Here is a 13,611-nt window from a genome sequence, read left to right on the forward strand (position 1 = left end):
CCTAAGTTATAAATTTTAGTTTCCCCCGATATGATTGTGACCAAGGTGGCTATATATATGTAGAACATTGTGACGACATTTGAAGACATTTTTTCGTACCTTGTGAAGATATTTGAAAAAAGCACCTGGCATCCCTGGCCCACAGGTAAACAATATTTTTGATAGCTTCGAAAACATTGTATACGAATATGTATATTGGGTATATTGTTTGGAATTTAGTGCAAGCATTTGTGAGAAGTTCAATACTTTTGGTTATCCATAAGTGAAGTTGCATTGATGAGAAGCGAATATGTCCGGTCGTAAGTGTAGTAATTGCGGTAGCGCTGACATCGAAGTCGACAATGCTCGCGGCGACGCCGTTTGTACAAACTGCGGTTCGGTCCTTGAGGACAACATAATCGTTTCGGAAGTTCAGTTCGAAGAAAATGCCCATGGTGCATCCAGTGCGGTCGGCCAGTTTGTGGCATCCGATTCGAAAGGTGGCGCCACTGCCTACGGGAAGTTCCACGTCGGGACGGGAACGGAATCGCGTGAAGTTACTTTGCGTAAAGCGCGCCAGGGGATTACGCATTTGTGTTATCAGCTGCATTTGAACACCCACTGCATTGAAACGGCTTGTAATTTCTTCAAGATGGCTTTGATAAGACATCTAACCAGGGGCAGAAGGAACACTCACATTTATGCAGCATGCGTCTATATTACGTGCCGGACCGAGGGCACTTCGCGTGCGTACTGGAAAGATGTGTTGGAGGCAAATAACTGATGTGATATTATTTTTTTTAGATCTTCTGATTGACATTAGCGACGTGCTACAGATTTGCTGCTACGAGCTCGGCAGAACTTATCTGAAGCTGTCCCAGGCTTTGTGCATTAATATACCATCGATCGGTAAGTGCCAATTTGCTTTACATATGTTCCATATTAAGCCTAGTTTAGAGTTCCCGTGAACGTGAACTTGAACAGGTGGTGGAATAGTACGATCATATCACGGTGAACTACACTGCGAACAAACAGCTCAAAACATCGTGGTGAGTAGAATGATTTTGGTCACGTTCATGTTCATATTAAAAGTTCGGCAGTAAACGTGAAGTAAATGAACATCGATCTTCAATAAAGTAATTCGGATAAAACATACAGTTGTTCACGAATCAACCCGAAGCACGAAGTTTTTCAACCCGCGCAGAGATCCGATTGAATGTAATTGCATCCATATCAAAATTTTCATTGAAAACTTGAGAATTGCTAAACATATCCTTTTACAGTTCAAGGTGAAATAATTTTCAGAATGCCTTGGGACATTCGAACGTGAACCTGAACGGGGAAATATTTTGACGCCTATATTCACCACTGTTTTCACGTTCACGTTCACCGAAGTCGGTGAACTATGGTGAGTTCAACAACATCTCGATTCCACGGTGGAAATTCAAAATCGTTGGGAAATATTGAATTAATCCATTTTTATCAAAATGAATTGTCTTTAAACATGTTTTTCAACTAGAAAATGTTTCTTCCTATCGTTTCAAGATGTTTTCCTCACGTTTTACACATATATGGACTGGTGAATTTAAAAAAAAAGTGTTTGTCCGCGTTCACGTTCACGAGAACTCTAAACCTACTTTTATAAGGATAATAGAGGATCTATCCGAATGCAAATGATATCGTTTTGTAATAAGAACGATTGTCGACTACCTTGAAAAACCTTGAAAATCAGGGAATATCAGGGAATTTCGTCACCAATCTGGAAAATGAAATTCCGTCAATTAGAACTTTGATTATTGCAGTTATTTATAAAGCTATAGATACCAAAACAATTGTATTGACTAGTTTGACTCTCTGTCAGTTTTTCAGTATATGTTGTTTGCTTTTGCCTTATTCCATCCGAAAAATAAACAGCGCAAAACAAGACGGCTTGTACATTCGCGCATTTTTTTGCTGGCATTCCGCATTGTTTAATATGTTTGCGTAAACATAAAGAGAGGTACGGTCTAATCATAAGTTGGTTTGGCATTCTTCCCCCTTTTTTCATTAATACCGAATGTTTTTATGAAAATATGTGTGAGGAAACGGTTGCGCTATGCGACAAGTTTATGATGCTATGCTTCACTTTGGAAGGTTTGCATCAATAAAAATGATGAGCTAGTTAATTCAACGTGTTCGAAATTTTCACTCCTTTTTTTCTGTATTATAGTGACTTCCAACACTTTTGGCTGGTTCGTCACTTTACTTCCATTTTTGGAAAAATGTCGGAAGTGAGAGAGAAAAAAAACTTTAGCGTGAGAGGACGTAGAAGTCAAGGAAAGCCGGAAGAAAGAAGCTTTTGCGTCAAATGAATTAAAGTTAATGAAACGTCACGGGATGCAGGAGTGAAATCTCTGGAGGTAAAACGAAGAAAATTTTGGAAAACGCACAGAAGGAAGCTTTTGGGACACTTCTTAGTCGTCGTTTAATTCAATTAAAAATCACAAATAATTTATTGGAAGATATCGACAGACTTCTAGGAACTACAGCTAAAGTACTAGTAGAGAATTTGATTACTAGTCTACATCTGGAATCTTTTTGAAAAATTACTGGAAAATCAGGGAATATCAGACATTTTTTTTCGGGTTTTGAGTCGACACTCTGATGAAGCAGAGTTAGACACTATAATGGGCTCTATTATAGAAATCGAGTCGATAAGAATTGTGGTCGTTAGCTCTATTTTGCTATTATTGATACCGAGCAATTCGATACCATCGACCGAGTGAAAGTTATCGATGCAACTGCCAGAATGTCGAGTTGTTTTGTTTGCTTGTTGCATATCTTGCATATATTGCATATCTTCTCATAGCCTTTTTTTTCGGCGAACATGGTAGTTTGTATGCCTATAGTGCTGAATTCAAAGTGTTTTTTGTGTGTGAAATTCACGGCTGAAATTGCTGAAAAATTGTGCAACAGACGGCGAATTTGAATAATTATCAGATAAGTACAAGTTGCTTGCATGTTGATAATTATTCTGTGTATATTTGGGTGATTTTGCGTCACGGCTCTACGGCTCGCTATCGCTCAGGATAGCAACCGTAGCTGCTTGTGTTGTGTTTTGTGTATTGTTGTATTGTTTTTTTTTCATCCGCTTTAGCCATTGCTGCCGCACGGGGCCTACTCGAGATGAGCGAGTGTAATGCGTGTGACGGCAAAATAATGATTAGCGATGATCCTGTCGCTTGTGTAGGTAAGTGCGGTGTTCGATTCCATCGGCGCTGTACTTCACTTACAAAGGCAACAGCGAAACTGATTGCAGATAATGCGAATATTCAGTTTGTATGTGACGAATGTTTGTCGAACCAGAAATGTGGCGTGCGAGATGATGGTTTAGATGTTGTGGGATTGCAAAGAGAGATGGAAAAGGTCTCGCTTTCTCTCACTAGCATTCAAGAAAACATCATCGAGCAAATAAACATTGCGATTGAGAAGGAAAGGGATAAGCTTGTTAAATCTTTCGACGAGCTTTTCAAAGAGAAGCTTGCAAGCTTGGAAACCAGTGTTGCCAAAAAGTTTGAAAATATAAAAAGTTTATTCTCTGAAAAAAATTATGTAGATAGGGACACAGCTGTTATGAACAGGAAGCGACATGTTAGTCCAAGCACAATTAGTGCCAATTTGGACACACCGAGTAAAAAAATTATGTTGATGAATAACAATAATGATTTGATGCAAAAAGGTAATTTGAAAGAAAAGGTGATGCTGAATAATAATAGCAAGAACATTGTAAGTTATGCGAATGTCGTTGCTCGTAAGGCTCGTCCGGTGATTGTGGTGAAACCAGTTGAGTCTAATAAAAAGAGTGAAGAAACAAGAAAAATTTTAAAAACTAAATTAGATCCCAAAATACACAAAATAGCCAATTTCAAGAACGGGAAAGATGGCTCGATTATTGTTGAATGTGCGGAAGGGGATAATGTAGAAAATGTAAAACAAAGAATTGAAAGCAATCTTGGAGAGAGGTTTAATACGTTTATACCAAAACCGATCAAACCAAAATTGAAAATTATTGGGATGAGCGATCAATATTCCTCTGAGGTTTTTATCGATTATTTAAAAAGTCAGAATGATAACATTTCTATCACTGATGTTAAAGTTGTTGCGAAGTATGAAAATCCACGCTTGAAATATAATAAATATAACACGATTATTGAAGTTGATCATGACACTTATGGCCACCTGATGACTGCTGGTAAAGTAAGTGTTGGGTGGGATAAATGTAATGTGATTGAAGCCTTTAATGTTTTGCGATGTTTCAAATGTGGAGAATTTGGACATAAGAGCACCGACTGCAAAAAAGAACAAACATGTTCAAGATGTAATGGAAAACATAAAACATCTGAGTGTTCATCAACAGAATGGAAATGTATAAATTGCTTGAAAGTTAAAAAGGAACAAAAAATGAATTTGGATGAAAATCATCCAACTTATAGTACACAGTGTCCTGTGTATCGGAGATTGCTGGAGAAGCAAAAAAGCAACATTTTTCAAACTAAATAGCAATTTCGGAAAACTACATGTGAAAGTAAGTTGGCAATAATCTATTTGAATATAGCTGGGCTTTGTACAAATTACGCAGAAATGCGATTACTTGTAGAAAACGTGCGTCCTCAGATGGTTTTTCTTTCTGAAACTCACATAGTTCATGAAGAATCATTTGACCAGTACAACATACCGGGTTACAAAGTTGTTTTTTGTTTGTCGCACTCTAAACACACAGGAGGTGTTGCAATTTATGCAAAAGAATCAGTTAATTTCAACATTCGGTTAAACGAAGCTGTTGAAAATAATTGGTTCTTGGCTATTTCAGTTGAAAGGGGCATGCAGATAGGAAATTATGGAATTGTATACCATTCCCCTAGTTCCAGTGACCAGCGATTTATTGAAATTTTGGAGAACTGGTGGGAAAATATCGTTGATTGCAGTAAATTAAATGTAATTGCTGGTGATTTTAATATTGACTGGCTCAATGTACGAAATTCGAATCAATTGAAACAATTATCGCATTATTTCAACTTGAAACAAACGGTTCTCGAAGCTACTAGAATTTCTAAACATAGTAGAACTCTGATTGATCACGTCTTTTCAAATTTTGCTACTGTTCATTCTTCGACCGAGGCCAAATTTAAAATAACTGACCATGAGACAATTTTTGTATACATTGAGAATGGACAGCATGACAGTGATGGAAATAAAGTAAAGATCAAATGTTGGAAACGATATTCTAAAGAATCCTTGTCTCAGCTTGTGTCGGCAAGCCTGGATTTTGTGGCAATGACTGGACATCTGAATGATAAAGCAGCTGTTCTAACTAATATTTTGAGAGAGTGTACGAATAAATTAGTAGTTGAAAAACATATTGATTTGAGCAATTCGAACAGCTGGTACTCTTTGGATCTGATGCGCCTCAAACGCAAAAGAGACAAAAAGTACAAAAAGTTTTTGAGAACTAATTCAGAAAACCATTGGAACATGTACACCTTAGCGCGGAACATATATTCACGGGCCTTGAAAAAGACTAGATGTGAATATATACAGAGGAAAATCGATGAACATCAAAATAATAGTAAAGGGCTATGGAGAATATTAAAAACATTATTAAATTCGAAAAATAGTATACCGCGTTCCATAGTTTTCGGAGGGTCAGAAGAACAGTCAGACCAAATTATTGCAGAGAAATTTAACAGTTATTTCGTTAATAGTGTTCTGCTGATCAACCAAAGTATTGCGTTGGTCAGAGAACCTGACGAAATAATACAGCCGATTACTATCAATAGCAGACTAGATTGTTTTTCACCTATCACTTTTGTTGAATTGAAAGGTATCTGTTTTTCATTGCAAAAATCGGCTGGTACCGATAATGTCAACGCGAAAGTGATTCAAGATTGCTTTCACATCATTGGACACGATCTGCTGGACCTGATAAATGACTCTTTACGAACTGGGCACGTGCCAAAGGTTTGGAAGGAATCCCTTGTGGTTCCAATCCCCAAAGTTAATGGGACGGATAAAGCCGAAGAGTACCGCCCTATTAACATGCTGCACATATTAGAGAAACTGGTAGAACTTGTTGTGAAAGGTCAGCTGATACATTTTATAGATAATAACAGTTTGCTAATTCCAGAACAGTCGGGATATCGAGAGGGACACTCTTGTGAAACCGCGCTGAATCTGGTATTAGCAAAATGGAAAGAGAATATCGAGGCGAAAGAGACTATATTTGCGGTATTTCTGGATCTTAAACGCGCTTTTGAAACAATTTCTAGGCCCTTATTGTTACAAACACTGAAGCGCATTGGAATTGTAGGGATGGCGTACAAATGGTTTGAAAGCTATTTGTGCGATAGAACTCAAAAGACTCGTTTCAACGATTCTGTTTCCGATCCCATTGGCAACTCACTCGGGGTGCCACAGGGAAGTGTTTTAGGGCCCATTTTGTTTATTTTATACATAAATGATCTGCGACGAATTTTACGATACTGTGACATTAATTTGTTCGCGGATGATACTGTCCTGTTCATCGCAGCTAAGGATATAAAAGAAACCGCGGAACACATAGACGAAGATTTGCATTCTCTGGCTCAGTGGCTTAAATTTAAACAATTAAAGTTAAATGTTGGCAAAACAAAATACATGCTCATTTCTGCAGCAAACTCCAGTATTGACGTAAATTTTGAAATAGATGGTGAGACATTAGAACGCGTGAAAGAAATCAAATACTTAGGAGTTATTATTGATGACACGTTAACTTTCAAGTCTCACATCAATAATGTCATCAAAAAGATTGCCAAGAAGTACGGCGTTTTGTGTCGTTTGAAGAAAGAGTTGACAATAAACAGTAAAATTAAATTGTATAAATCATTGATTTCACCGCACATAGATTTTTGCTCGTCGATCCTCTTCCTTGCAAATAATACACAATTAACGAGATTGCAGCGTTTACAAAATAAAGTAATGCGTTTGATTTTAAGATGTAGTAGATACACTTCCTCCAGTTTGATGTTGGACGCGCTACAGTGGCTATCTGTGAAGCAAAGAATTTATTACATGACAATGGTGTTCATCTTCAAAATTTTGAACGATATGCTGCCTCGATATTTGTGTGATCGAATTGAAAGAGGAAGTGATGTTCATAGATACAATACAAGAAACGCGAATGATGCAAGAACACCCAACTTTATGTTTAGTAGGTCGCAGAACTCGTTGTTATATAAAGGTATAAATTTCTTCAATTCGATGCCCAGAGAAATTAAACGTGCGGCAACAATGGCAGAGTTCAAGAAAATGTGTATTTCACACGTAAAATCTGTTTTGTAAACAGGTTTTATAATTTTTCCTAAATCATTCATTTATGTTTGCAATTGATAAAAATTAATAAAATTTATTTACAGGTTAAACTACCATGTTCGTACTGATGATGATGATTTTTTTTTTGTTTTGTTTATGTATATTGTAAAAAAAAAAAGTAATAAGCGTTGTCTACGAGAGTTTGAGCCTCGCGCGCGTTTGGTCGGCCTGGACTATGTTAATGGAACACTGGCAGAACACTGATATATAATGAAATTTTTATGTGGGTCTGAAGTGGAAACTGGAATGGGGATAGCTCATTCAGAATTGTCGTAAACTATCTTATCATAAGATGGTTATATCGAGTATTTGTGAATGTGGCAGATCTCTATCATGTTCTAAGTAGACACTTTTAGATATTGGGTTCGATTCCCAATCTGTCAAGGATCTTCCCGGGTTGGAAATTTTCTTGACATGCCTTAAAAAAACTTTGGGTCTGAAGTTGGGATTATCATTATGATAATGTCGATAAGGATAGGACCATTGTTTTTCTTTTAAAGTTTTTGCCTATTTATGATGTTCGATTAATAGAAATTCATGCCTGCAACAGAGTCAGTTCGCTGTTTTGTTTTATAATACTGATATCTTAATTTGGTTAAATATAAATATTATCTATTAGATAAATCGGCCAGTTCAAACCTTTGTAGGGGTATGAGGTGGGTCATCATCATCATCATTTTTTTTTTTTTTTTTTTTTAGAGAATTATTTTGTTTTGGTTTGCGTCCCTGATATTTTGTTTTGGGAAACATTACAGAAACGCTTAAATACAGTAGGATCCCGATTATCCGTGGGCGTAAATATGATTTTTTTTATCCAGTTCATTTATTTGTAAGGCTCAATCGCATAAGCTTTGCGGAGCCGCTAATTCAAGGTTTGTTTATACAAAGTTTCAACTAATTTCTATGTTTAGTAGGATTCGACCGAATACTCGCGGTTTACTCGAGGTTAAAAGGGCAACATTTTTGTGGGACGGGTCAGGTTGGGGATATGGATATGAGGTATCGTTGTCTCAACCGAGGGTTGCCGCACGCACTGTAGCATAGTGCATAATGACCAGGGATAGCATCTGGTGTTCGACTAGCTGTCGAGGGTGGGCGACGGTGAGATGGGGGGACAAGACAAACAAACTAATAACGAAAAAGAAAAACACAAAAGCATTAAATACTTATACTAGACCGTTTCACAAACATATAGATCAACTGCATATAGCAGATGTCGCGAGTTCCCAACACGTCTCTAACAGGAACATAGGGTTGTCTTCCTTGGACCTCAAGGGCATTCAAAAGGTACTCTCTGGCTGCGTAATTATCCGTACATTGCCAAACTGCGTGATCGATGTCATCGTAACCGTTTCCACACCGACAGACGTTGCTTTGAACAAGATTTATTCTGTGGAGATGCACATCTAGCGAGTAGTGGTTGGACATAAGTCTACTCATTACACGAATGAAGTCACGACTTAAGTCCAAACCTTTGAACCACGCTCTCGAAGAAACCTTTGGAATAATTGAATATAACCACCGCCCAAGACTTCCAGTGTCCCAATCGGTTTGCCAACTCAAGAGGGAACTCTGACGCAGTAATTGGAAAAATTCATCGTATGAAATCTGTCTATCAAACAATTCGCCTTCCTGGGCACCCACCTTTGCGAGAGTGTCCGCCTTCTCATTGCCAGGAATTGAGCAATGAGAGGGGACCCAAACAAAGGTTAACTTATAAGATCTTTCGATCAGTGCACTCATCTGCTGTCTCACTTTTGTGAGGAAATAAGATGGGTGCCTACTAGTTTTCATCGACTGGAGAGCCTCAAGCGAACTGAGACTATCCGAGAAAATGAAGTAATGGTCTGCAGGCTTGTTGGAGATCATCCCCAATGCGAAGTCGATTGCTGCCAGCTCAGCAACATAAACGGAACAAGGTTCCTGCAGTTTACGGAAGGCGCTTGAATTTTCATTGAAAACACCGAAGCCAGTGGATCCATTGAGGCGAGACCCATCAGTGAAGTATCTTTTCATGCAATTGACTTTTTGGTACTTTCGGTTAAAAATACGGGGAATGAAAGTTGGTCGAAGCTGATCTGAAATCCCAAGTATTGCTTGTTTCATCGACAGATCGTATTCAATTGAGGAACTGCTGATGGTGAAGTGAGCACGGTCTGGAGTAAACGATGGAAGACAAATATCTGATGAAATATAGTGATGATAAATTCTCATAAACCGAGATTGTATATTTAGATGAAGCATTTTATCAAAGTTTTCAATCACAAGTGTGTTCGTGATACCGCATTTCACCAGTATTCTGAGAGAAAGTTCCCAGAATCGGTTCTGTAGAGGACATGAGCCTTGGGGTAGACCCATATAACTATTTCTGGAAGTTGTCAGCTGTCCAAGGGTGAAGTTCATTTGCTTTTCTGACAACAAATTGTACAAGAAGTTATTCAAAATTCCAGGAAGTCCACATCTGTTCAGATTGTCTGACAGAATTTCTATGGAAACTGAATCAAAAGCTCCCTTAATATCCAAAAATACTGAAGCCAGTTGCTCCTTGTGCGCAAAGGCCAGTTGAATATCTGTAGAAAGCAACGCTAGACAATCGTTTGTTCCTTTGCTCTTGCGAAACCCAAATTGTGTACTTGATAGCAAATTATTTGTCTCGATCCATTGATCGAGTCTTCGAAGGATCATTTTCTCCAGCAATTTTCTAATGCACGAGAGCATAGCAATCGGACGGTATGAGTTATGGTCAGACGCTGGTTTGCCAGGCTTTTGAATTGCTATCACTTTGACCTGTCTCCATTCGGGTGGCACAATATTGTTTTCTAGTAGAGTATTGAATAAGTCTAGCAAGCGTCTTTTCGCGATATGGGGAAGATTTTTTAGAAGAACGAATTTAATCATATCGCTTCCGGGTGAAGAGTTGTTCGATGAAAGAAGAGCCATAGAAAATTCCAGCATTGAGAATGGTCTGTCCAGAGGTCCACCGCTTGGAGACGTTTCTCGAAGAATATGTTGGGCTGGAACTGAGTCTGGACAGACCTTTTTAGCGAAATCGAATATCCATCGGTTGGAGTATTCTTCACTCTCGTTGGTAGATGAGCGGTTACGCATGTTGCGAGCTACCCTCCACAAGGTGCGTATTGAGGTTTCACGAGAAAGACCTTCGATGAAATTGCGCCAGTAACCGCGTTTTTTTGCTTTAACTAATTGTTTCAGCTGTATTTCAAGCTTTGAATATTCCTCGAAGTGTGTGGATGTTCCATGTCTGCGAAAAGCTTTGAAAGCATCAGATTTTTTCAAATACAATTTTGTGCATTCATCGTCCCAGCCAGGAGTGGCTGGTTTTCTTTTAAATGAAGCACTTGGAACTTTTCTTTTTTGTGCTTCCAGTGAGCTTTTATACAATAAATCGACGAAGAATCGATATTCTTCCAATGGTGGAAGTATATCTATTGATTCGACACCGATTGTTACCGCCGTTGCAAATTTTTGCCAGTCGATGTTCCTTGTTAGATCAAATGGAACTCGAGATGGTTCAGTGGATTGCGGGCTACACTTGATTGATATATTGATTGGCAAGTGATCGCTACCATGGGGATCATTGATGACCTTCCACTGACAATCTAATGATAGCGTGTTTGAGCACAAAGATAGATCGAGTCGGCTTTCTCGAGCCGGAGGTTTTGCAATTCGTGTCACTTCACCAGTGTTCAAGATAGTCAAGTTGAAATCGTCATCATAAAGATCGCCCCACCCAGTACCATGGGAGTTCATGTCACCCAAAATTAGAACTGGGGTTGAGAGAATCGAAATTAGATTCCATAGTTGACTACGGCTAATGGAAGTATTCGGGGGAACGTATACTGAAGCTATGCAGAGTTCTTTATTCTTTGCAGTTATTTGACAAGCGACGATTTCGACGTCTGATAGAGCTGGGAGAGGAATTTTATAGAAAGAGTAGCACTTTTTGATCCCTAAAAGTACTCCTCCATAGGAATCATCTCTATCCAGGCGAATAATATTAAAATCGTGGAAGTTGAGTTCTGTGTCAGAAGAAAGCCATGTTTCGGAAAGAACGAATATATCACAATCATAATTTTGAAGTAAAAATTTGAACGAGTCTAGTTTAGGCACTAGACTACGGCAGTTCCATTGTAGCACATTGATCATATCTTCTACTACGTTAGATGAATTATCCATTGAAAGATATGATTGATGCAAGGAGCGGCCATGAAGCAGTCAATTGCTTAAGGTAAGACTTTAAAGATGGAAGCAAGGCAGAAATAAGGCTTCTGAGGGGGTCTTGAATTTTGAACGTGTTTAGTATGAAGTCCACAATGTCCGAAAAAGCTATCAATCCTCGATTAGACGCGAATTTTCTACGAGAAGATCGAGGAGCAGCGTTTTTATTTCTCTCTTCTCTGGGTAATGACGTAAAATCCTTGCTGCAACCAGGAACTGGCTGAGAAGGAGCCTTCGGATTCGTTTTTTTGCTACTATTACCCTTGGAATTAGACAATCTTCCGAGGGTCATTTTAGCTTTCTTACGGTGCACCATTGGTGAAGAGAGCTTTCTTTTTGATGATTCATCCTTTATTGAAGATTCTGGTGCAGCCGAAGTATGACCCTCATCAGAATCAGAATCCGATTCTTGAGATGACAAAACCGAAAATTGGTTTTCATTTTGAGCGGCTGATGCGGTCTTTAGCATTTCGGCATAAGTCCGCTTGGAGCGTCCAGCGATAGAACGCTTCACTTTATCGGAGTGCTGTTTGTACCTTGGGCACTCTTGTAGAGAGTGAGGATTCTCGCCACAGTGAATACATTTTTCCACTGTTTGAGTGCAAGAATCCTCACTATGTTTATCGCCACATTTGCCGCAACGAAATTTGTTGCCGCAGTGGCTAACCGAGTGTCCCAACTTTTTACATTTGGTACAATTATAAACCCGCGGTACAAACAGGCGCACTGGGAAAAAAACATTTTCTACTTTCACATAATTTGGGAGAACAGAACCTGCGAAAGTAACTCGAAAAGAGTGCGAGGGCTTATAAACTTTTTTATTTTCTTCCAAAGATGCTGAATGCAGATTTCTAACATCCAGGATCTTTACAAGATCTCCAATCATCGAGTTTTTGAAGGAACCCGACGCTTGTTTTAGTTCATCGACACTCAGACTCGCGTCGGTTACTACGCCTTCTATCTCCACTTCTCGAGAAGGGATGTAGATGTGATACTCCCTGTTAAAAACTTCGTGGTCAACAATCTTGTTGGCCACATCAAAAGTCGGTGCTTCTACACGCAGTTTGTCCGGTCTCTCTTTATGTATCGAGACGCCCTTATAATTACGCAGCAAATCTCTTGAAATATCAAGAGTTCTCAAAGCTTTTTCCTTGGGCCGAAAGAAAACAACCCATGGTGCCTTCGAGGACTGTTGATAATAACGCGTCCGCGCAACATTGGCATCAGCAGATGTCATAACGGTTGCGCAGACGGTGCGCAACCGCCTATGAAAACGAAAAAAAACTCGCACGCACACACACAACTCACACGCACACACTCGCGCAAAAACTCAACTTAAAACTAACTTAGACTAAAAACCAACTTAAACTAAAAACTAGCTCAAATCAAAAATCTTCTTGAAAAAAAAACAATAATTTCGTAAAAAAAAATTTTAATAAATAAAAACTCAATAAAAAAATTTAGTCTGATGAGTTCGAACAACTTGAACAACCCTATTCAGGGAGCTATACAACGCTGCACGCTACGGTATAAGCACAATAGCGAGACGGCAAAAACTATTCTATTGTACTTCTCTGTTTGATGTTTGGTGAAGATACAAATGTGACGCTCAATGGAACCAATTCACAGAACACCGGTTCCTGCTTCCTCGCTGTTCCGGATGCGTTGGCACTTAACTTGTCACCAATGGGCGAAAGAAAAAAAAACAACAACCAAAAATCACTTTGGCGGAGGGGAAAAAAAAACTTTCCAGCTTCGATATTGTAGCGGAGGACGGACAATGTGTGTCCGTCTCTTGCAAATAATCGACGAGGAATGGCGTAAATATGATAAAGCTCATTAGTGTAAAATGTTGGTGGCAATATAGTTGCCACTTGCCTGGCTAACGTAGAATGTTGGTGACTGTATAGTTGCCACCTGTCTGGCTAACTTAAAATGTTGGTGACTATATAGTTGCCACCTGCCCGTCTAGCGGTAAACACTTGATGGTAAAAATGATTTTTTTAT

The 13,611-nt window shown here is 38.9% G+C and overlaps 1 protein-coding gene across 1 annotated transcript in view; it reads left to right on the forward strand.

The window, feature by feature from the left end:
• Positions 1–168: 168 nt before the first annotated feature.
• LOC129763473 (transcription factor IIIB 90 kDa subunit) overlaps positions 169–13,611 on the forward strand; it is a 77,352-nt gene continuing 63,909 nt past the window's right edge. The window contains exons 1-2 of the mRNA XM_055762570.1: positions 169–725; positions 784–888. Coding sequence (XP_055618545.1) covers positions 290–725; positions 784–888 — 541 coding nt within the window. The 5' untranslated portion in view covers positions 169–289. The remainder of the gene's footprint in view (positions 726–783; positions 889–13,611) is intronic.

Source organism: Toxorhynchites rutilus, chromosome 1 (genome assembly GCF_029784135.1).
Source record: "Toxorhynchites rutilus septentrionalis strain SRP chromosome 1, ASM2978413v1, whole genome shotgun sequence".
In the NCBI taxonomy this organism is placed as follows: domain Eukaryota; kingdom Metazoa; phylum Arthropoda; class Insecta; order Diptera; family Culicidae; genus Toxorhynchites; species Toxorhynchites rutilus.